Genomic DNA, 22,846 nt, shown 5'->3' on the forward strand with positions numbered 1-22,846 from the left:
TTGTGTTTCTGCAATAACTGACCACATCTTGGAAGAGGCCCTTGAACTCCCCAAAGAAGTGGGAGACACAGCCCCGCTCACTGCTGCAGGGGAAGTGGAAGATTTGGGGGGAACTCTGGCCCTGGCAGGTGACTGAGGTGACCCGCAGCCGGCAGATGTGGCACCTCTGGGGACAGCACGGAGGCAGAGGGCGTCAGCGCCACGGCCCCGGGGATCCCCGATTCCCCTCACCCAACACAGACCTGCACGTGTCGCTGGGCCATGTGGCCAGTGATACTGGGCTCCTCATAAAGCCACCTAGGCTCTCCACATCTCCAATTCCTGCAGAAATGGGCCTTTTTGGATCAAGGAGGATCTGGCAGTTGCTTCCTGTAGTTGCCAGAGCATCCCTGGGGAGTTGCTGGCCTGGGCAGTGCCAGACATGGGGCACGGGGGCCATGGTGGGAACACATGTCCCCCGGCCTCAGCTTCTGTGCCACCCGCTGCAGCTTCTACTGGGTGTCGGGGAAGAGGAAGCCATAGAAGCCCTCTTCATTGGCCCCTCACTGGCTCAGCCCACTGGCGTGGATCAAGGGTCGGCTGCAGGAGGAGAGGTGCTGGGAGGTTTAGCACTGTCCTTCAGCCCCGGCCGCACCCTGGAGATGGGCACCAGTAGGGGTGACCCAGCTCATGCCAAGGAGCTCCAGGTCCCTGGGAATCACCTCATCTCGTGAAGAAAACCCTCCCACAGTCCCTAGAGCCCGTCCACCCACCGCGGTGGCAATGGGGATGGCAAAGGAAGGCGATGGGACCAGAGCAGGCCTGTCACTCATGTCAGTTTTATTTTCTTAAAGACAAGAAGAAATTGAAAGCACAGATGCTTTTGGGCAGTTTTGAGCAGCCTTCATCCACCTGGTTGCCATCAGGGCTCAGTCTGTCTCAGGGCCAGCTGCTCCCTGTCCGAGGCCCATCTCGGCAAGTCCGGCATTGCTGCATCCTCCCCAGGGCTGTTCCCTGGGGAACCCCAAGGGCCAGTGTGTCTGCAGCCTGAGGTCTCTCTCCCCAGGGCTGGCCGGCCCTCCCGCTGCCCTCACAGCCAGCGCCTCTTGGGTGTCGGGGTGGCCTTTGAGGATTCTGGCCTCTTCTTCCTCAGCTGAAGTGCCGGGAGCTGGGGTGTTATGGCAGGGTCCCTGCACCGGGAGTGCTGGAGTCAGGGCTGGCTGCATTGGTGGGTACCGACCTGTCAGAGATTGATGCCCAGGCAAAACATCTCTGCCTGGAAGGTCACCACGTCGCGGCAGAGCGGGCAGCAGAAGTAGTGCAGGGCAGAGCACCATGCCTCGCCCTGGGGCAGAGACGGCATCAGTGGCAGGGGGGTCCCATTTGACCCTGTTTGGCCCAAGATCTGACACCCAAAAGCACCAGGTCTCCCAGAGCTCAGCTGTTGTTTTTGAACAGAATGAAAGGCACAGAGTGGCTTCAGGTCTCCAGGCACGGGGGGCTGCTGGGGCCATGCTGGTGTGGTACCTGCCGTGGAGGAGGGGACCCCCAGGCAAGTGCGGGGCGCTGCAAGGAGGAAGGGGCTGCCCTGGCTCGCGCTGGCTGCAGGGAAGGAACTGATCTGCTGCCGTCTGACCGGCGCACACCCGCAAGGTTTGCGAACCCCACGGTGCAGGGAGGGCTGTGATGCCTGGACCCATTTTGCTGTGACTGAAGGTGAAAATGGGCTTGAACTGGTGAAGGACACAGCTCAGCGCCCTGCTCTGGGGTTGTGGTTCCTCCTGCACTGACCCAGTTCCCTCCTTGGCAGATCTCCCCTGGCAGGGCACTGGGCTGGGGCAGGAGGGATGGACCGTGCGACCGGAGCTTGAGCTGTACTGGTACCCCGGGTGCTGCCAGGGCTGCTGGTGTTGGCTGGAGTGGGAGCAGGGCAGGGTGTGCCAGCTGAGCTTTCCAATCCCCACTGGGGATGTGGTGTGGATAAAAGCAACTGCAGTTAAGGGAGGGGGTTGAAAGTTGCATCCCCTGCCAACGAAGGGCTCTGCATGGTGCCCAGAGACAGGGACTCAGCACTCTCCAGTCCCCATCCTGCCCTTCAGCCACAGGCACTCTGCCCTGACAGCGTCACCGTTCCTCTATCCTGGCACAAGCTTCTCTCCCATCCAGCCTGCTGGGGACACCAGAGCCACCCTCCCCGGGGACTGTCACCCACAGACACCAGGCAGTTGTAGTGAAAAGCACCTTTGGGTTAAGTGGAGTCTTAAATGAGTCTGAGCCCAGCAGCAGTGCAGGGTAAGAGGCTGAACGCAGATGTAGTGTAGAGGCGAAGTCGGTAAAGGTCAGGAACAGGCTGTGCAGAGCTGTGCCACAGCCCCAGGGCCTGCCTCTGCTCTCAGCAGTAAACCAGAGCCGGAGGAGCGAGTTGGGGCTGCAGCAGGTCTGGCACACGGCCCCCCCATCCCCAGCGCTGCTGCGTGGGGCTGCGCACGCTCCAGCATCGCCTCGGCTGCTGCCTCGGGGCTGCAGGTTCCTTCGTGCCTCGCCAAGCTCAGTGCTGGTGTCTGGTGTCAGCCCTGAAAGACGCGGGGCGGGGGGGCCGTTTGTAACAAACCCCTCTCGTGTAACCGTTAGTTCGGGGCCACAGCGCTGGATCCCAGAAGGAATGTCGTGCTTACGGGCAGATCTCCTCCTCACTGGCTCCTGCCCCGGCTCCCAGGGGTGGGAGGACACACGGCACCGGAGCGGCATGGGGAGGAAGCCCTCCTAGCCCAGGCTGGCACTGCCGGGCACGGCGGTGGAAATGGTGAGGCTGCTTCCAGCTAAACCAGCCCAGTGGCATCGCTGCTGCCGCCGCTCTGCTCCCGCGCTGGCAGTGAAGGCGGAAGAGCCGGGGGGGGCGGGGGGCTGACCCTTTTCCAGCCCCCGTGCTGGGCTGCGGCCGCCAGCCGTTATCTGCTCTTGTCGGCGGGCGAGCCGCCGTAGAGTCGGGCAGCTTTGCGGCAGATGAGCCTGAACCAGTAGAGCTGTGGGGCGATGAGGGAGGCGTTGGCTATGTTGCAGTGCAGGGGGATGCGGAAAGGCACCATGTAAATGGGGATTCCCACCTGCCTGGCGTAGGCCGCGTACATGAAGGGGAAGAGGAGAATCCGGCAGAGGAAGAAGGTCACTAGGATGAGGATCCCGTTCACCTTGTGCAGGAGGGTGTCCTGCATTTTGAGCTGGGGAAGGAAGAAGGTGAACATGGGGTGAGCGCTGAGTGAGCAGCGCCCCATCGCTCCCCTGGGCACTGACTGCGCTGGGAGCATGGGTATGAGCACCCAGGAAGTATGGATGAGGGGGAGAATTCCGGAGGGAGCAGGAAAGCGCGGTGGGAGGGGATGGAGGAGGGCAGGGAGAAGGGAGGCGTGGGGGACAGAGGGCTGGGGCAGGAGGGAGCGTGGTGCAGGGGGAGGTACAGACAGGAGGGGGCAGCACCAGGACACGGCACGGCTCCCAGTTTGGGGATGCCACTGGGCAAGCTGCTTACTGGGGGAAAGGGATGGGAACCTAACAGGAGGCAGGGAGGAAGGCAGCACTGGTGGGGAGCTCGGGGCAGCTGTGGGGCTGCCCCGCTTCAAGACCCCCTGAACAGGGGCTGATGGAGAAGGGCAGCCTGCGGTAGGGAAAGGGTATGAACTGCTGTGGGGTCCCCAGAGCTGAGCCCTGTGTCCCCCCTCACCTACCTGCACGAGGATTTTGCCCAACGATACAAAAGGGGTGCTCAGCTCTGCTATGAAGATGCAGCCCACAAAGAAGTCCCCCAGCTCTCCCCTGAAGTGCTGCAAAGAAAGCCAGTGGTGAGCCCTCCTCAAGAGGTGGCCGGGAGCCACCCCTGAGCATCCCCAGGGGGTCACGGGCTCCTGACCAGCAGAGATGCTTTGCCAGACACAAGCCCTTGTAGCCACATGGGGCTCCTCACAGGCCAGGTTTCACAGCAGTTGTGCTCAGCCCTTACCTGGGTGACGGGGGTGAGCACAACGAGGATGAAGAGGTGGTGGGTCACCATCAGCCGCTCCTGCAGGAGGAAGCTCCGTACGCTGGCCAGCGAGTGCTTCGTCTCTGCGACTCCCCTGTCCCGGCTCTTGTGCCAGTGGCAGAGGTACATGACGTAAATGTCATAGGTCATGTAGGGAACAAGGACCCAGATGTACTCTACAGCCAGCCAGTGCCTAAGGGGGAAGCAGCACACGCAGAGGCATCGCAACAGCTCCGAGCACCTCGTGGTGCTCTAGAAGCTGGAAGAGAGTCTCTAGGTCAGAAATGGAAGCAGCGGATTTTGAAGCTGATGGTAAGCTGAGAGGTGTTCAAATTTAACTTGGTTTTGGCTCACCAGAGAAAAGGCACCTGGTACGGGCGGAGGACGCCTCCTCGGTGCTGCTACCGCTTCGTGCTTGGCTGTGCCAGGCACCAGGCTCAGCCCAGCCGAGCGCAAACATGGCGCTGACGGGAGGATCTTGATTAGCCCCACAGCCAGGTGTGTGCCGTGTGGGCCAGGGGCACAGCACTGCTCGGAATTCAGCACCAATCCCATTGCAGCAGGTAATCTTCTCCCCTAAGCCCTGGGACACCCAGAGCTGATGCTTGGTAGGAGAAAATCTCCAAAACGGTGTCTTTTCTGCCTGTTGCACCACTTCGGCTGGCTGCCTAACCCAGGGAGTGCTCGGAAAGCACCCAGAGACCTGGGAGTTATTTAAAGGTGCCAGGCCTGGACTTTGGAGAGTGAAGTGCAAAATATTTAATATAGGCAATAAACCCCCGCGAGACATTTGTCTGTTGGGAAATAATTGCAGGCAGCTGCCTGTTCCCAAAGCAGGTCATAATTCCAGTTGCACAATCCAGGCAGCTGCAAGCCCTGCTCTGCAGGGACACCGGGCTCCTTAAAAAGTCCTGAGTGAAATCACACTGATAAAAAAAAAAACCAAACACCCAAACGAAAAAAACCACCACCCTCTGCTGCTGCTTAAAGAAAGGTAGCTTGGGGCCTAAATAAATCCGCTCATGCTCTCTTGCCATCTCAAGAAAAATGTCGTTGCCAGTGTTCCTATTTCGGTAGGAAGATGTAAGGGATGTAAAGCAGGGAGGGGAAGTGACCAGCTATTGTGTTTGCAAAACTTGCCCAGGGCTTTGGAGGGCAATTATAGTGCCAGCAATAGAATGATTGTCTGCCTGTGTAAATAAATTGGCAAATTTTACTGCAACCTTTGTGATGCTTCCTGGCTTTCTGTCTTGCTGTCATTCTCTGAGGCCTTCCCTGCTGAGCACTGGGCTGTATTTCCTCCAGATTCAAAGAAAATCTAGGTCTCTGGCCACAAAGTGTTTGCACGGAGCTGCTGGCTGGGAGAACACCCAGGCAAGCACACAGCTCTGGGGAGAAGGAGGGCTGCTGGCAGCACCTTCCATCCACAGGGGTCTGGGATTTAGCATCTACCCTATCCACAGAGCAGGTATTTTATTTTAGAGCAAAAAGGGTAACTTATTAGACTGTCTGGGTTGAGTGGGACTGAGCAATTCAGATCTCACTATCTAGAGCAAGACAGGGCATTTCACATCAGTGTATTGAAGGCAAGTCTGCAATGGCTGAGAGGGCAGCCCTCCCTAAAATTTACCCTAAAATGTGGTGTGCGATGGTCAAATTCCAGCTCAGCATAATTATATTCTTCCCTCCCACAATTTTTCTCTGCTATTCTGGATAATAGCTCTGTTTTTAAGTCTTCTGACACAGATTGTGCTATCACTCCTGCCGAGAGCCATTTCTGGGGCAGTTTATCTTGGAGCGTCGAGGACAAGACAATGTGATTTTCCTTCAGAGCAAACTCCATCCTGATTTTCTTGTTTCTGGACTCCTTCAGAATCCATTTGGCACAAAGAAGGCGATATACCTCTAATATCAGTTCTCACTAGGTCGGCTTGACTTGTCAACAATTTCAGCTTCCAGCAAGGACACTCCCTACCCCGTTAGGAGTGATGATGTCTTTATTTTTTGCTCAGCTATGGGCCCATGTTACAGCCCATTCTCAGGAGGAGACTCTCCGTGCTGGCGGAGCAGCCCCAGGGCTGAGCAAAGTCAGCGCCTTTCAGGGGGCGTGTGGCCAGCGCATTGCCCAACCCTTAACCCAAAGCGGAGGAAAAACGAACATGAAGCTGGTTTTCCTCTCTCCTTTGTACATGCAAGCCTTTGGCATAAAACCCTCCAGCCACGAGCTGGCGGGGCCCAGTCCCTGTGTGCTCCTCGGGGGACAGCAGCGGACAATTACCTGTCGTGCACCACATCCTTGCAGTTAAGGACAACCGTGATCCCCGATACCGTTGCCATCGTGGCTTGGACTGTCGACACCAACCTGAAACCGAGAGAGAGTGGAAATGGGTCAACCCCAACGTCACCCCTGAAGGGCCGAGGAGCGGGGGCGGCGGCCACGACGCGGTTGCAGCGGGAGAGCTGCTGGGGCTCAGGACGCCCTTTCCGTGCGCACCCCGAAAGCCTTGTCGGGGCGAGGGGGGGCTCTGCCCCCCGCCCAGGCGTGGGACCAGGCCGGGGTGGCTGTGCCACGGGCTGCCCCCCGGGGACACGGCCGGGGGTGTTTCCAGGTCTCGCCCCTTCCCCGCCGCGTGGATCAGCGGCGGCCCTGCCCGGTTCCCCGCGGGCAGAGCCGCACCGGAGCATCCCCGCTCCCCCAGCGGGTACCCGCCACAGCGAGGAGGGGGGGGTACGCTGGGGCCTCCCGCCGTTCCCGCCCGTACCTGCCGCTGAGGAGGATGCGGTCCTTGAGGCTCCGTCCCGGGGCGGCCCATCCCAGCAACCGGATGCCGAGGGCGAAGAGCCCCGGGAAGAAGGCGGAGGCGAGGGCCAGCGTCCGCCACATGGGGACGGCCGCCGCCGCGATGTCAACAGCGGGCCGGGCGGCGGGAGGGCCCGGCGCGGCTCGGCCAGGCTCGGCCAGGCTCGGCTCAGCCCCGCCGGGCGGCAGCCCCGCCTCCGCCCGGTGCCCACCCCGCCCCCGGCAGCCCCGCCTCCGCCCAGTGCCCATCCCGCCCCGGGAGACCCCGCCCCGTCAAACCCCGCCCCCGGTGCCGTGTGTGAGTCCTCCAGTATCCCGGCGTGCCGCGCGGCCCGGAAGCGGCGGCCGCCATGGAGGAGGACGAGCCGGAGCTGGCGGCCGGGCTGGAGGCGGCGCTGGAGCTGGCCCCCGCCGTGCAGGCCGCTATCGAGCAGGTGCGCCGGGGCGGCCTGCCGCGGGGATGGGCGGGGCGGGCCCGACCCCTCCGCTGAGGGGCCGGGTGTGGGCGCGGCCCGGTGCCGGCTGTGTGAGGGCCCCGGGCCGGCGGTGTCCCCCGGTTTGCTCCGGGCCTCCCGCTGCCGGGCCCCGGAAAGCCCCGAGCTGACCGTGCTTGGGGCGGTTGCGGCCTCCCTGTCTGGCGTGGGGGGGACGAGCCCCTTTGCCGCCCCGGGGTGACCCGGGGCTGAGCTGGCCGCCGGCCCGGGCCGCGTTAGTGCTGGGGGGTCGTCGCCTTCCCCCGCGACGCAGGGGCCGGTCCTGCGGTTGGGCCGCGGCCGAGCGTCTCCCATTAATCGCTTCCCCATCTCTGGTGGACACGGGGCACTGACTGTTCTCTGTCTTTAATTGAACATTGTTGCTGGCTCTGTAAAGCCTCTTAATGGAGTCAAGCGGGCTGTGGCTCGGTTGGAGTCAGGATAATCTAAACGCCGTGGCTGCACTTCTGTGATCGGTATGTTCCAGCCTGAGTCCTTCAGTGTTCCCCGAAACCCTCTGTGACGCTGGGAGCCCAGCAAAACTCCACAAGCACTCAGGGTGAAATCATCTGTCTGGTGGAGTCTGTGAGTGAGCTGGTGCTGACTTCAGCCACCCTGTCAGCCCAAAGAACTCTTTCTTGTAGTAGAAGGCTGTGGTCAGCAACAGGAACTGTCTCTCAAAGTATCACTCAAATAAGTTTTCTCACTTTCTTGAGTGTTGGGGCTGGCAGATCGCTTTTGGTGTTTCTCCTCAAAAACTAGGGTGGACCGTGGCAGCTGGGGCAGCATCTCAGCTGAGCCCAGCACCAGAAGGTGAGGAGGGTCATGCAGTTTCTCTGTGGGTGCTGGGCCAGCTTTGGAATATTATTGCTCCAAAGAAAGAGGTGCCCCAGGTACTCTTGTCTTGGCATGAGGTTGGCACACCTGGCAGTAAACCATTGAGTAATTTTTGCTGAAATCTTGCAAATTGCTAAAATAATTGCCACCTTTTAAGGGAGACCTGGAACTAGCCCAGAAAAAAGAATCCTCTGCGCTTTATAGAGCCTGTATGTTTGAAAGCCAGAGAAGCCTGGTGTGATTTCTCACATTGTACAACTAAAGAAAGTTACCTAATGACATTTTCATCAAGCACAAAACATCTCTTCAAGGTAAAACATGTCTTTTAGAGACAGTCTTGACTTGAGAGTTTGAGCAGTGGAGAATCCACCACATCCATGGCTGAATTATTTTAATGGACGATAAGGCTATAGGCAGATATTTACATCCTGAACAAGGGGAGATGTTGCAGATGATGCTGCCTCCTCCCTTCCCTCAATTCCTCACTGGCACTTCCCAACCCAATAATCCTGTGGTTCCTTTGAGTGTTCCTTAATTAGCTTTGGGCAAAACCTACCAGATTCTGGTTAAATGAACAGAACTGGCTCAGCTGACTTCTGCCTGAAGCAGGGCAGGGAGCACACCCAGCTGGGTGCCCCACCAAACACTGGGTGTTCTTCTCTGCTTAATGAGTTGTGACAAAGACCAGGAGTAGCAACCGGGTGCAGCCGCCTGCAGCGTTGATCTCTATCAGCAGTTTGAGTGGAGGTTCCTGAGAGGTTCCTGAGTGAGCCTTTAGCTGCCATCCCGCCCCTTGCTTCAGCTGCACTTAGTGCTTGTGGAGGTGTGGGGTTAATTGGACCTGCAGGAGTTGTGAGCCCGGAGCAGGACAGGCTGGTTGTGATGTTGCAGCTGCACCCATAAGATGGGCCAATGTCAGAGCATCTTCCTCACTCGGGTACGACCTCAGGCATGTTTCACTGCTGCCTGCTTCTTAGCCACAGGAGTAATGTTGGGAAAGCTGCCAAAGAGGCCTGTTTCAGGGAGAAGGTGCTTTTATTTAAATTATCTCCCAAAACCACTGCTTTTATGCTGCAAAAATGTGTAAAACAGTGTAAATGCTGCATGTGCCCAGGTAACACAGGTTTCTGTGAAGGCTTTCAGTAACCAGGATGATCTGTGGGGTGAGCTACACGTTTACTAGGCTCAGTTTTGACCACGAGCTGATGGCTGTATAAATATGGAATGAAGACGGTAGCAGAGGAGGGAAGGCAGCATATTTTAGTCTGTGGGAACAAAAAGCAAAGCCTGGCAGCCACGTTTGTATTGTTTGAGCTACTTCTGAGGAGAGATGAAATCTGTTTGCACCACAGCTGCTCTTTTCCCTTTCCCGTGGGTAGGAATAATCATTCAGCAGATTCTGTTTCTCCGTCTTTTTCACGTGAAAGTGGCAAACCCAAGTCTCCAGAGAACTTGTACAAGCATTTCTTAATTCATCATGTTTCCTATTACATGGCTGTGGAAAGCAACTCCTCCGTCTCTCACCACAGGGCCCTGCAGAGCCCAGGCAAAGAGAAGGGCGATACCTCAGCGCAGGGGTTCATTTACAGACAGTGGCAAAAGCATCCCAGTGGTTTGGGATGCATAATTAATGGCTCGTGTGTCTCGGGAATTCCTTGCACATGATCGGTTGTGCTGGGGCTGTCTGTGGAAGCACACGTGTCTATTATCTGTGTTTACCCACGCTGATACCCACAGGAATTTGAATAGATCAGAGACCTGCAGAGCATGTGGCTGCTCGGCTCCTGCGCAGGGGCCTCACCGCTCTCTGTGCACGCTTGTTGGAACAGTGCTGTGAAACACCCTCAGAAGTGGGTGCTGAAGTAATTAAAAGTAGTAGATACCATGTAAAGTTACAGAAATTAAGTGATGGATTTTTGATTTGTTTTCCTCCCTCTCTTCAGGTGTTTCCAAGCCAAGATCCACTGGACAGGGCAGATTTCAATGCTGTGGAGTATATCAATACTCTCTTTCCCACTGAGCAAGTAAGTCATGCTCTCAGCACGAGGGGTAACCTGATAGTAAATGACTGAGGGCGTGTTTAAACCTGTACCAAAGCCCCTTCTTTTAAACAGCAGCATGGGTAGTAGGGCTACAACAATAATTGCTTCTTAAATTTGCATCTCATGAGATTCGCTGTCATTATGGAGTTTCCTTCCACCCAGAGTGCTTGCTGCAGTAAAAGTCCTGCTTTGTTCTATAGAAAAAAATTAGTTTTCTATATAGAGGTTTCTCTGGCAGTAAATTTGATAACTTGCTGTGTATTAATCATTGGTGAATCCTCAGGGGTTTCAGCCAAATAAGGCAGGTGTTGCCTGTGAAATGTCACTGGAGAGTTGTCCGTGTTTGAAACCTATTGTTTCTTTTGAGATTTAAAGGATGAGATTACTGTGGGCTCGTATCCGTACTTTGTCTTCCCCACATCAGCCCCAGGGACAGTTTTGGACTAATCTATTGCAAAAAGGAGGTGTTTCTGCAGCTGAAGGTTGGGTTGTGAGCCAGCTCCAATGTTTACCATGTTTAAGATCTGCTACAGCACTGGCTTTTTTTTTTGACTTTTGGCTGTTTCTAGTTAGTTTGCTGGTGGTGCTGGCTTGTTTTTTTTCCCTTTGCCAGCAGTGGGGAGCTGTTTCGCCTTCAGTGCCCCCACTACGGCTCCAGCAGCTGCCAGGCCTCCTTCACCCTGGGTGTCTGGGCTATGCGGGAGGGTCTCTGCCCCGGGAAGGCTAAGGCTCTGTCCCCGTTGCCCATGGGTGGTCACTGTCACCACAGCATTTCAGGGGCAATTCCGTGTGTCTCAGTTCCTCCATCTCTAGAACAAAGTTTTTGCTCTCTTTGTAAAGTGTCACAGGTGGGAAAGTGTTAGGTATCACAGCTGATGTGTATCACAGCAACAGGTTCCCCGTTTCACTTCTCTTTGTTTTTTTCATGTTGTAGTCTTTGGCAAACATCGATGAAGTGGTGAACAAAATCAGATTGAAAATAAGGTAAATATTTCTTCATTTCATTGCATCTCAGGTGGCGGGCAGTCTGGTTGTCACCGAGGCTTCATAAATACACCCTTTGCACTATAGCCAATATGCTTAAAAGATGTGAATAGGGTCAGTCTCGAGTTCAGTAGTGGGACAGAGATGAGAATGGCTCCCTGTAATTATAATTCTTTTTTTATACTTTGCCCCTATTGTCTAATACGTGCCTTTGAGGTTATTTTAGCTGATGGGTTTCAAAGTAGAGCTTTGTACAAACAATGAAGTAAGAATCAACGAGTACCAAATTTTAGTACAATCTGAAGGCTGAGAGAACAAACTACCCAGAAGATTTGGTTGCTGAAAATTTATTGTTTGTGAGGTCAAAATAGCAATTGTAAAATCTCTCATTTTGGTTTTTTTTGGTTTTTTTATTGTCATTATTGGTACTAAAAGTACAAAATAAATACAATTGTGCAGGAAATACTTACATTTTCTGTGTAGTCTGGCATTACCAACTGTTACCAAATGATTGAGACAGCACTTTAACATGTAGAAAGTGGAAATGAAAGCAGAGAAGGGAAAACGAACAATATTGCTTAAGGGAAGAGAAATGCAAGAAGCCCTGATTAAATTAAGAAATGGATTTTTGTTTTTGCAACAGAAGTTTTAAATCATGTAAGATAGTGATGTCCTACAGAGAGAGGGGGGGAAAAATGGTGAGTTTAGCATTGGTAGCACCAGTGTTTTATTTTAAATCTCTTCTGTAGCTCTTAAGGTTCTCACAGCTGTTTGGGTCGGACACATAGAGAATGAGTTTGACATTACAGATTCTTTTCTCCAGGAGGCTGGATGACAACATCCGAACGGTAGTGAGAGGACAGACCAACGTGGGACAGGATGGCCGACAGGTATGTGCGTCTCATCCCCGGTAAAACCAGTAAAGGTTCTCCTCTTGCCATACTGAACTGAGAAACGGCTCTGGTGGGCAGAAACCTGCGCCCGTCATTAGGGAGGTGTTTCTGCTGGCTCTGGCTTGGCGAGCTGAACAGCTGTTCTAACCTGCTGTCTGGTCACCCTCCAAAGGGAAGGGAATGAGAAATCAATATAAAAATCAAAAGCAAAACCAGGAGGCTTGCGATTGTGCCACTCTGAAGCTAATGATAAAACGAACGGGGTTAAATGGGTACAAGCCCATTTGGTACAGAGTAAGGATCCATAAAAGGCTATTTAGCCTTTATTAGCATCCTGAGCTGCTAGGGACTGAGCCTGCTGTCTTGCTGCCAGTCCATCCTGCACGTCTTATTTAGCTGTCAGGTTTTCTCTTGTCTTTTGCTTGACAGAAGTGTTTGCTGGGAGTGCAGCTCTGAGCAGCACGCCATGGCAGCCGTGTTTGTGAATGCTGAGCCTGGGCTACCTCTTGTCTGATTTTGAGGTATTGCCCCTGTGTCTGTTCTGTTTTGGACTAGGAGCATTACTGCCCTGAATCGTCAGTCATGCTGCTTTCCTCAGTGTCAACACTGACTCGTCTTTTTAACACTAGATTTAAGACTAGTTTGCTGGGGTGGGGTAGTCATCCCCTCACCAGCACTGGCTGTATTTTCCACTTCTTGCTGCAGTAGCCATTGGCATATATTTCTAATCTCTCTAATTTCTCTGCTGCAGAGTGTGGCCTTGAGCGAATTATTCAACTTATCTGTGCCTTTGTATTGCTTTCATAAAAATGTCAGATGCTTACCTCTCCTAGCAGAACTAGTTTTAAGCTTGCATGATTGCCTGCATACTGCTATTAAACTGGGGACATGCTTGGGATGTGGCATACCTGGGAGTGGTGCTGCCTGTAATCACTGTGCAGGGATGAGACAAGAAATCAAGTGGCAAGGCAATTACAGAAATTGAGGAGGGAGTAGAAGCTAGTGCAGTACTTACAGAGTTTGGATATGATTGGGAAGCTGGTGATGTTGTAGCCTTTTGGGCCCATTCGAGGTGACAAATTCAAATTCTCAGCTGCGCCTGAGAATTGCCCCGAGTGCCTCAGGACTTGCAGGTCCCAAGGATGAACGTGGTGTGGATGAACAAGGTCAGCCGTGCTTGCAGGATAACAAAAGTGTCTCTGTGCTGTGGAGATTCAGTGAGCTTTGTTTAGAGCTTTGTCTTTTGTCTGTGCTTTCTCACTTCTTAATCCCTCTGAAGTTCTCTCAAGCATGTCCAGACTGACGTGGCAGCACCCTGCTCTGAGGTGCTGGGGAGGCAGATCCGTCTGTGCTGCCCTTCATTTAGTTTGGTTGTAAAGGAACCAGTTAAACTCCTGTTCAAGTAAAAACCTTCAAACATGCACGTGTGTGTGGCATGTCTCTGCAGGGCATCGTTCAAGTGGCCTGGAGCTGCAGTTCATCACAAATATCCTTATGTTTTAGCTGTGATTTTTCCCATTTTCCCTCATTTTGTTGCTTTACAAGGTAGCAGCAGACTTTAAGGCAGAGGTCAGAGCTGGCAGTTGCACAGACTGCATCAGCTAAGGCCACGCAGTCTCTAACAGTTGTTTCTTACTTTAAGAGATTCTAACAAATACTGAAACCACTCAGTTATTGAAAGTGTTAGTTCGCTGGTAAGAAGAATTGTTTGAATCTGAAATGCTATGAGCTTTTTCCTTTCTGCGTTTTTAATCCACGTCCGCCCTTTCACGCTTGTACGTGCATTTCGTATGTGAATCGCTGGATCCAGACCGCTGGAGCGACAGGACGTGGCTGGGTCTTGACGTTTAAAGCAGTAAAGGAGCGTCGGCAACCTCAGACCTTGCACGTTAGCTGGTCAGAGGGACGCGCAGTGGGAGAGGTCATCTGGCAGCACTGGGGAGTGCTTGAATTGCATTTCAGTTTGAGATGAAATTTTATATTTGTCTCCCCAGAACCACAGGAAACCTGGAAGAAACATTTGCTGTTCCTGTCACCCCCCGCGCTGCTTTCTTTGAGCGTATCTTGTGCGCTAGCTGGGGGAGTGAGGCAGCCTTTTGCACATGACCACCCTGTTGATACCCGATTGTGGGGGCGAAAACCTTGCTTTTCAGCTTCAGCCACCAGTTCCCATGCCAAAGAATGCCTTTGTTTTACCAGCTCATTCTCAGTGGAATCAAGGACGCTTAGAAATGTTAACTTTTTATAGAACAAGAGGCCTGGCTTCTCCCACTTGGAGAGGAAGGGTTTAATTTTCCAACGTATGGTAAGCAATTGTTTTGAAACAACTGAAAGCAAGGTGCCTTTAAGACAAGTCAGCACTCTGCTAGGAAGGGAGTCAATGCTACTGAAAAGGGCTTTTTTCTTTCTTTACCTTTTTTGGTAGTAGTTCATAGTTTGGTGCCACAATAAAATTAAGTTCTTTCTTCTACTGATCTTCTATTTTTATTAAATTTGTAGGAGATTTGTATCCTCAAGACAAGTATTTCCTTGCAAAATTTGATTGAAGTATACACATGGATAGATAATATCATCCTGTGAACTTCTCCCTTAGGAAGCCTAGGCTGAAGATCGTTATTGCGTTTTATCATAGTAACCACAACTGCAAACCACCCTTGGTTAATTAAGAAACAGTTGGCAACCAGCTTGTGCAATAGGTTTGAAACAAAGCTTAAAACCAACCGCAGCGAAAAGTTGAACCTTTTCCCATTTATAACGCTTTCTTCCCGTGTGAGATGCCTGTGGCCTGCGGTACGCAGTACTTGCAGCAGACAAGCTTTGGAAAAAGCAATCATTGTCTTCTGAGTGACTTCCATCCCTTGACACGCTGAGACCCGAGAGGAACGATGCAATCTGTCGTGTCCTTGAAAGTGTGTGCTGTAAATAAAAATGCATATGAACTCTGATGTTGTAGCTGCTTGAATGTCAGTGGGAGCTCAGGATCCTGTGTGTTTATTGCAAGATTGGACCTGGAAAGTGTTGTGCAAAAGCCTCTTTCCTTCAGTCACGCTGTCTAACGACTTGTGGTACAAACTATAATCAGCATTTGCCAGAATTGCCTGACTGCGTGGTGTCAGAGCTAGAGGAGCCATTCGTGTCTGGAGAGTAAATACAAGTTTCCATAAACATCTTTTCAATCTCTGACTTCCTTCCAAAGGAAACATAAACCTCAGATGCAGTGGTAGGAGAAAAAAAAGTGCCTGTTTAAGTCAAAGGAAGCCAGGAGGGTGTCCCCCGCTGAGCCCCTGCTCTCAGTTGTCCGTGTTCGCTGTGCCCTGCCTGCCCCAGGTTTGTGTGGGGAGGCAGAGCTGCCTGCACGAGCGGTTGCCGTCCCTGCTGCCCTTGCAGGTGGGGGAGCACTGTGTACCATGGGTGCAGAAGCTGATTCAGGAAGCTCATCTTTGGCTTTTCCATCTCCCGTCAGCCTTAACTGCCAAATGTGGGGTTGGGAATCTCGTGTAGGCCATTGCTTCAAGTGCAGCCCAAATCACCAGGACCTGGCACCTGCCACAAACCCATCTAATTTCTTTTTTTGGTAGCGTGTTGGAGGCCACTGATACCAGGCAAGATCTAGAAGACAAACTAAGGGTATTTAGCCTTTAACAGCTTGCTTTGTCTTTGGGGAAGGGGTCATTTACCACTTGAGCCCAGCAAAGCAGCTTTCCCTGTCGTGTGGAGCCTTGTGCAGAGCTGCACCTTTGCAGCCGTCCAGGAGAGGGGAGCCCAGCCTCGGTTTTGAGACTAGGGTGACGTTTTACTGATCTTTGATGGCGAGGGAGTGCTGCCAGCAGAGACGTGTCTGAATAGTGCTGCATGTTATTCTCCCAGTTAGAGCAATCTAAATCCCCGTCGTACCCAGCGGGGAGTACGTAGTATGCAGCTGTGGGAATGTGCTCTCTGTGCTCCTTAAGGAAAAGGAGACCCTGGGGATATAGCAAGTTCAAAATCCAAATTGCAGATCCAGCCACTGTACTCCCTGTTGATCAAATCTCCTGTCCTGTCTGTCTGGCAGTTTGGCAGTGGTAATGTTGGGGAGAACACCTCTGTGCCCCACCCGGGTGCTGAGATGGTTGAGCAGGTCTTTGAGGTGAGTTGTAGGTATGAGAGGGATGTAAGAGCAGCTTTTTATAGTCAGTCTTTAACTTCTAAACTGTTTCCCAAATAGTCTTGATCACATACACATGTTCATATAAAATAGTATTTAGGTGTCTGAAAAAGCAGATTCTGAATCTAAAAATAAAGTCGATCAAGTAGATGTGGCCCCAAAAGAGTTATTGAAGTAGCTCTAAAGACAGGAATGCTCCCTTCTCCACAAAGCGTAACATTTCCCAGTTCAAAGCATCTGCCTTTTTGAAATTTTGCCCTAGAATTTCCTCCAAATGCAAAAGCCTTAAAATAGTCTGGCTCATTTGGCTTCCCCTTCCTGGTGCGATATTTCAGTAAAATCTGTAGACAATACCATGAACCTCAGAAATTATCTCACTAATGATCCTTTTATGGGAGGAAACAACAGTTGTGGGTGGAACATTCCTCTACAGGGCGTAACAAAATTTTCCTTGGGAGTCCCAGACTTGGGCTATTTCGGCTGCCTTGGGAGAGGCTGGGAGTGTAGGAACTGCCGTGGTTCAGTTGTAACAATACGCGCTTCAGGCTGCGCCTGCCGTTTCTGGGGAGCCAGTGCTATCCGAATTTTCCGCTCTAAGGTTTTTCTCAGAGCTGCTGCTGAACTGGAGTCTGGGCTGACCTTGCCAAGAGCTGCAGTCCAGTTGTGGCATAATTTCCTCTCTGCCCTAGGGTGTAGTATAAAAAGTTCCCATAGATTTTTCCACTGAGTGTTTAACGCACTCCGTACGGTTTTATTTGTCACTCTTTCGTTGTGTTTATTGCTAAACCTTATGCATGGACTAGCTGTAATTTTTTTGACAGTTGCTGACATGCCTTTACCGGTTGTTTGGCTGAAGCTGCTTCACCTATCAGGCTGTTGTCCTTGTAATAAAGTATTCTCTGTGTCTGCAATCTAGTTTAACCCTGGATGCTATCTGTGCAACCAGGATGGGGGTGCTCAGGTCAGTAAAGGTGAGGCAGCTTCATACAAAATCCATTTTGGAAGGAACTGAGAATTCCAGAGGAATCTCAAGATCCTCAATGGATTTGTGGCTTTATAGTTTGAATCTAAAAAAAAAATAATTTCTTTCTGTTATCTCTGGTCCGTCTTACCCTTCCTGCCCTGTGCACACACATGTGTAAAGTAAATGACTGAAACTGAATGAGTAGAGACTGTGTTTTAAAGAAAAACTTGGCTTATCGCTTAGTATCTCCTACTATATTAGGGTCTGGTTCAATTAGTGCTAGAACAAAGATAAGTGTCAATGAGGAGAGAAAAGGGATGTTTTCTGGCCTGGGAAAAGCCTTGTGTGTTTCTCATGGCTGAAGATACGGGTTGATAACTTGGTTTGCTTTGGTTGGCTCCTGCTTCTTTGCTCCGTGAGAACAGTAATATTTTTTTTTTCAAAACTACAGCAGTGCAAGAAAAGGGACAGCAGCTGCTGTGCTTAAAGAATACAAATATATCCTTGCTGCCCAGCCTGAACCCAGCACAGCAGTAGACAGTTCAATTAGCCATCCCATCCTTTGGTAACCAGCGCTGTCCTTTCTCGTTGCATGTGAAAATAAACATCTCTGCTCTGTGGCTGTGGGGAGGCTCAGACTGCCGGCCTGGCCCTGCCCTGCATGTGTGCTGCCGTATTTAAGCCTGTGCAAAGAGGAGGATGTGTCTGGCATAGACAAATGCCCACAGGTTGTTGGGTTTGACAAGGTCGTAGATGGAAGTCTGTGAAATAGTTTGTGGTTTTTTTTTACTTTAGATAGAGATCAGGAAACACTTTGCAGAATCAATATAGGGAGGAAGAAAGAGGTGAAGATGGATGGTGAGCACAAGAGAGTGGTGTGGGCGCTGCATCAGGCAGGAGCAGTGGGCAGTAGGGTACTGCCCCGCCGAGGGGCCATCCCGGCTACTCGAGTGCCCCTTTAGCTGTCGGCGTCCTGAGCTACGGGTGGTGCCACTGGAGTCGGCAGCTCGTGTCCTCCTCAGCTCTGCAAGTGCTGGGTTACAGGCAGCGCCAGCCCGGCAGGCAGGGAGGTGAGTTTGTGCCGTTTGCACAAACACACTTAATAGGCAGCACTGTTGCTTCAGCCTCTCTCCTTACCTCCACCTGTTTGTGTGGAGGTGGCTTGTTTGGCTGCAGGTTGTGTTTCACGCTAAACCAAGGTAGTCAGTGCTTTCAGATCTCCTACCGTAGGCACTTTTGTCTCATTGTTTTAGTTATTTGAATATATGCTCCCTTCCAGACATCAAATTGCATGCTGCTTCCTTGGCCACCGTGCCCAGGCTCGGCTCACGTGGTGGGCAGTGATGTGCCTCTGCTGCTGGGACAGCACTGACAGCCTTCACCTGAGCCCTAAGAGCAGATGAGGAAAATCACCCTAAGCTCTTAATAACTAATTAAGCCTAAGTCTCTAAAATATTTGTGGGCTTTTCTGTGTCACAATCCCTGATGTTGCAGGCACCGTCTTTCGATTATATTCATTGTCTCCTGCATGGCTAAGCATTATCTCCTGTGTTTTTGATGAACAGGTCATTATTCTGAAATAGGAGCAGACTAGTGTTAGATTTCAATACGTTTTAAGATGGTGAATGGATAAGGGTTAAATACTGTGTCTTAAGCTGTGTCATTTTATGTATTTTAAAAAAAAGGTCATGCCACAGATTCTGTAAGACTCGGACGAGTGGTTAAAGTCCCATAATATTCTTTTGTAACCAATGAATAATAAACAGAAGTTGAGCTGCCAAAATAAATCAAAAGTGTTTCATTTAGAGTCATTTCCCTAGTGGGTTATGACAGTTGAACAATGTCCTTCCCATGTAAGAGACCCAGTGAGCTTTTTCTAGCCTCGAACATGTTTATTGAAAAGGCTTTCAGGTGAATGGCATGCCAAGAAGAAATAGCACTGTTTATTATCCTTCTGGCTCCTGGCCATGAACACTGGCATCTGCAACTGTATGAAGAGGTCAGGCATAACTTTTGCCATCTGCTGCAAAGCCTGGTTCAAGGCAGAAGCGAGTCTGAGCTTGACCTCACCATGTGCTTCTGTCCGGGAGGGCAGTGGATGCAGCCTCTCACTGTCCTGCAGCCCGAGGCTGGGGGCCGGGTCGTGTTTTGCGCTGGCGAAGGACGCGCGCGCTTGCTGGTGGTGTTGAAGGCAGCGCAAGCTGCAAAGGAAGACCAGGCTGTTCCACAGCCAGTGGTTCTGATGCCAGCAACGCGAGAAGCCCAGCCTGAAAATAGAAATCCTGACAACAGGCAGGGGATTTTTTTCTTATTGTAGATCTCATTTTTTTCTTTCTCTTTTTTTGTTGTCTCACATTTTCGGTGCATAGTAATGTTTATTCCAGCTGTGCTTACGGCAGGTGAACTGTCAGCGTTTCCCCTCAGAAATCCCTACTTGTAGGATTCATGGTATGGTTGGCCATTTCCCCACCTATATTTTTCCTCTAAGGTCTCAACCTGAACATGAATTCATCTTGCAAAATCTGGTGCAACTCAAGTGGTCGCTAAATGTGCCCCCCCCCGAAGTCAAGCGTGGCTCCGAGATCGCAAATACGACCGAAATGTTGCCTGCAGTGTGCAAACTCGTCAGCAGACAAATTCATTGGAATCCCTCAGTCACTTACAGACTTCCTAGACAAATTTAAGCATGCAGCACTCCCGATCAAACCAAAACAGGCAGCTCAGTGCTGGAGCAGAGGGCAAGCGCAGGAGCCGGTGTGCCTGTGGCAGCCAAGGGCAGCCAGTTATTTCGCACTGGAGAAGAGGTGGATCCTGGGCATAGAGAGGTGCAGGAAACGGCTGCAATCAGGGTGTAAACAGAAATGATGTGAAGGGTGGAGACTCACAGCTTTGGTATTCTGAAATAAAGAAGAGTGATAAGGGAAATAATAAGTGTCTGCATGGAGGAGTTTTTGCTGCATGATAATAGTGTTTAATGTGTTGGGCTGGGCGTGGGGGAAGGCTGTGGCTGCTCACCTGCTACCGTGGAGCCGCGTGATGAAGCTGTAGTAACCCACCTTGAGGTATGAGCATGATGAAGCCAAAGGTTTTGCTGGAAGGTTGTGCAACTCCCACAGTTAACGTTTAAATGGCCATGCCACTGTGGTGTAAATTAGATGCATGACTAAAACTCATGTAAAATTACTCACCCAAGCAAGACCGCTAAAACCTCTGTCACTTACAGCGCATCGCCACCTTTCTTCATGGTTCAGGCACCGGTGTGCAGGGCTGGGCGATGCTGTAAAAAATGACAGCTCAGAAGGATGTTGGACTAGCACAGGAGTGCAGTTTGGGAGTTAAGCTGCAAGGTTTCAACCAGCACAACCTGGAAATCACCTCTCGCTTCACCCCCTGTGTGTGTTGGTGGTTGTGCAGCTGTTCAGAACATGGAGTTTGATTTCTGAGCACAGTTTGGGGGCTTAAGTGAAGGGGCAGCAGTAGCAGTTTTAAGCTTGGTGCAGTGTTGGACATAATCTGCTTTGTTGATTTAAAGTGTCCTGAGCAGCCTTAGTGGTTAGGATTGGAGCTGATGACACAAAACTCTGTTTTTTAGTGACAGTTGTAGTAGTTATGTAGTATTTGATGAACTCCTTGGGTAGAAATCTGCTAAAATCAAAACCAAGGGTGATGAGCCCTTCAGGTTTGTCTGCTCAGGGAAATGAGCTGGCAGAGCTGTGGTGCAATGTCATCCTGCTCTGATGGACAAGCCCTCTCAGCTTCAGCTGCAGTGGTTTATCCCTAGCTGTAAAACTTAAGAGTCTTCTCTAAAATGAAATTGAACTGAGAATCAAAGTATATTTCCACCCTTTCTCAATCGGGAGGGACTCATTTGTATGAGGTTTTAGTGGCAGAAATTGTTAGGCTGGTCACAGTGTGCAAGGGTTTCTTTGAAATCTCTGCAGCTGAGGCTCCTTGGAGAATTGGGGATGGGAACTTATTTTTAGTCATGGTCTGGATTTTCATCAATCTGGGTTGTAAGTGTGGCAGCAAATGAAAGAAGCATTAACGCTCTGTATTCAAGAGTGGAGACTGATCCAGGAGCATTAAATTCTCAGCATCCTGACCACAGCCCAATTTGTAACATTAAAAATACATTTGGATGCTGTGAATTTGGCAGATGTGTCAAGTGTCTATAAAATACTTAGCAAAGGGCAACTTTCTGATGTGAGTTATAACATCCAATTGAAATATATATTGGCTAGAATCAAATAAAACTAGCACGTTTCTAGCACAACACCAGTGAGCATATGGAAACCATTGAGGTATTTTAACCATTACTGAGGACAGAACAGTGTTAATTCAGTTAGTCCCCAAGCTCAGGGTTTCCCAAGCAAACAAACTTCCTCTGAAAATTTTCTTTTTCCCCAGTTCAGCATCATTTTGTAGTAACCCACGGGCCTCTCAATTCCTGTTTGCATATTTCCTAGTATTTCAGTATTTGTTTGCACAGGAGTCCTGATAGGATGAATAAAGAGGGATTTAGAAATCAACACACCCACTGATGAGACACTGCTGCTTGATGGGAGCGATGTGACAGCTCCGTACCTCGGCTGGGGAGGGAGGGAGGAGGCTGTGGCCATCGACAGCGGCTGTGGGGATTTGGAGAGACTGGCTGTAATTCACTGCACTGTTTTTTTGGCTGGAATATTGTTGCTAACACTGCTTTTGTGTGTGTTAATGTCAGTCTGGTACTGTAAGTTGCTGGGACATAACCTTTTAAAGGATGCTTCACTTCAAAATCTAATGATTTAGACATGGTCTTGTCCCACCTCTCACTTGGGTTATTTTCTTTCCTCCTTTTGCTGCTTGGAAGATCCCATGTGAAAAGGTGTGACACAAGTGATGATGTGCAGACTGACCTTAGAAGTTGCTTGGAATAATGCCAAGTAAAGCTATACTTTAGGCAGTCTTTTTCTTAGTGATTCATGGTTTAACTCCCTATTGTTTTATACTGGTGTGTTTGGATTCTTTTCCTGTTGCATCTCAAGGCGAAGGTTGGAGAGCTTTAGCTGATTCATGTGCTACGTTTTTCCCTCCAGCTTTGGAGAATTTGATGAAAACCTGTGTAGCTCGCTCTCTGTCCAGCTTACCTGGGGTCTGGCTGTGTGCTGCAGAGTTGGGTCTTCCAAGTCCCATGTGTGGTTTCTCAGTCTTCTGCATTTCATCTCTGCTGGTAACACAAGAGCAGGGGAGCTTCCACTGCATAAATACAGGCTGTCTGAGAAACGGGGCTGGCTAAAAAGACATCATGATCTTAGACTGGAAGATCCCCCTGGGTGTTGCCCCCCCAAAAAACTGTGTTTTGGGTCCCTGCTTCTGCGGGTGCTGGGGCTGTACCTCCCCAGGTGCTACACATGGAGCTGGGCGATGCCCTGCAGAGTCACCCTGCCATCACACCGTCGCACTCTGCCATCGTGCCCTGCTGTCGCCTGCTTCCCCCCTGCAGCCAGGACGTGCTCCTGAACCCGTGTCGGGGCAGGAGATCAGACACGCTGCGTCGGAGGAGGAAAGCGATACGGAGCCGAGGCCTGTCTTGTATCGAGTGCTCTGTCTAGAGTCTCTTGCTCCGTTGCTGGTCCTGCCCTCGTTGCTAAATTTACTGTTGTCAGAGCAGCCGGGGTACCCCGGGGACAAACATTACGGAAAAAGCCTCAGACGCTGCTGACCGATGGCTCT

At 51.3% G+C, this 22,846-nt stretch overlaps 2 protein-coding genes across 6 annotated transcripts in view; one reads left to right on the forward strand and one right to left on the reverse strand.

Annotated features, from left to right (window-relative positions):
- Positions 1–800: 800 nt before the first annotated feature.
- On the reverse strand, positions 801–6,976 carry TLCD3A (TLC domain containing 3A). Of its 2 annotated transcripts, XM_074890531.1 has the most exons (5): positions 6,757–6,968; positions 6,273–6,356; positions 3,974–4,187; positions 3,702–3,797; positions 801–3,197 (listed from the first exon to the last, which is right to left on the reverse strand). In XM_074890531.1, exons 1-5 carry the CDS (start codon positions 6,876–6,878, stop codon positions 2,928–2,930), a joined length of 786 nt encoding a protein of 261 aa, XP_074746632.1. In that variant the 5' UTR covers positions 6,879–6,968; the 3' UTR covers positions 801–2,927. The 2 variants fall into 2 exon arrangements, with proteins under 2 accessions (XP_074746632.1, XP_074746631.1); XM_074890530.1 differs by having other exon boundaries at positions 801–3,797; positions 6,757–6,976.
- Positions 6,977–7,120: 144 nt separating this feature from the next.
- Positions 7,121–22,846, forward strand: part of VPS53 (VPS53 subunit of GARP complex) — a 74,206-nt gene continuing 58,480 nt past the window's right edge. For 3 of the 4 annotated variants that reach the window (XR_012631719.1, XR_012631720.1, XR_012631721.1), the window contains exons 1-4: positions 7,131–7,228; positions 10,048–10,128; positions 11,081–11,130; positions 11,954–12,020. Coding sequence is in view for 1 of the 4 variants with exons in the window: in XM_074890500.1 (XP_074746601.1) it covers positions 7,145–7,228; positions 10,048–10,128; positions 11,081–11,130; positions 11,954–12,020 (282 nt within the window). In the remaining 3 variants the exon portion in view is untranslated. Of the gene's footprint in view, positions 7,229–10,047; positions 10,129–11,080; positions 11,131–11,953; positions 12,021–22,846 lie in introns of all 4 variants that reach the window. The other variant, XM_074890500.1, reaches the window with a different exon arrangement.

This window comes from Strix uralensis, chromosome 20 (genome assembly GCF_047716275.1).
Source record: "Strix uralensis isolate ZFMK-TIS-50842 chromosome 20, bStrUra1, whole genome shotgun sequence".
NCBI classification, from domain to species: domain Eukaryota; kingdom Metazoa; phylum Chordata; class Aves; order Strigiformes; family Strigidae; genus Strix; species Strix uralensis.

Coding starts and splice junctions, on each gene's coding strand:
- TLCD3A (XM_074890530.1), bottom strand. CDS start 6,878: ATGTGGCGGACGCTGGCCCTCGCCTCCGCCTTCTTCCCGGGGCTCTTC. Junction 4,188..6,272: donor AAGGATGTGGTGCACGACAG/GTAATTGTCCGC, acceptor CTTCCCCCTTAG/GCACTGGCTGGCTGTAGAGT. Junction 3,798..3,973: donor TGCTCACCCCCGTCACCCAG/GTAAGGGCTGAG, acceptor CTTTCTTTGCAG/CACTTCAGGGGAGAGCTGGG.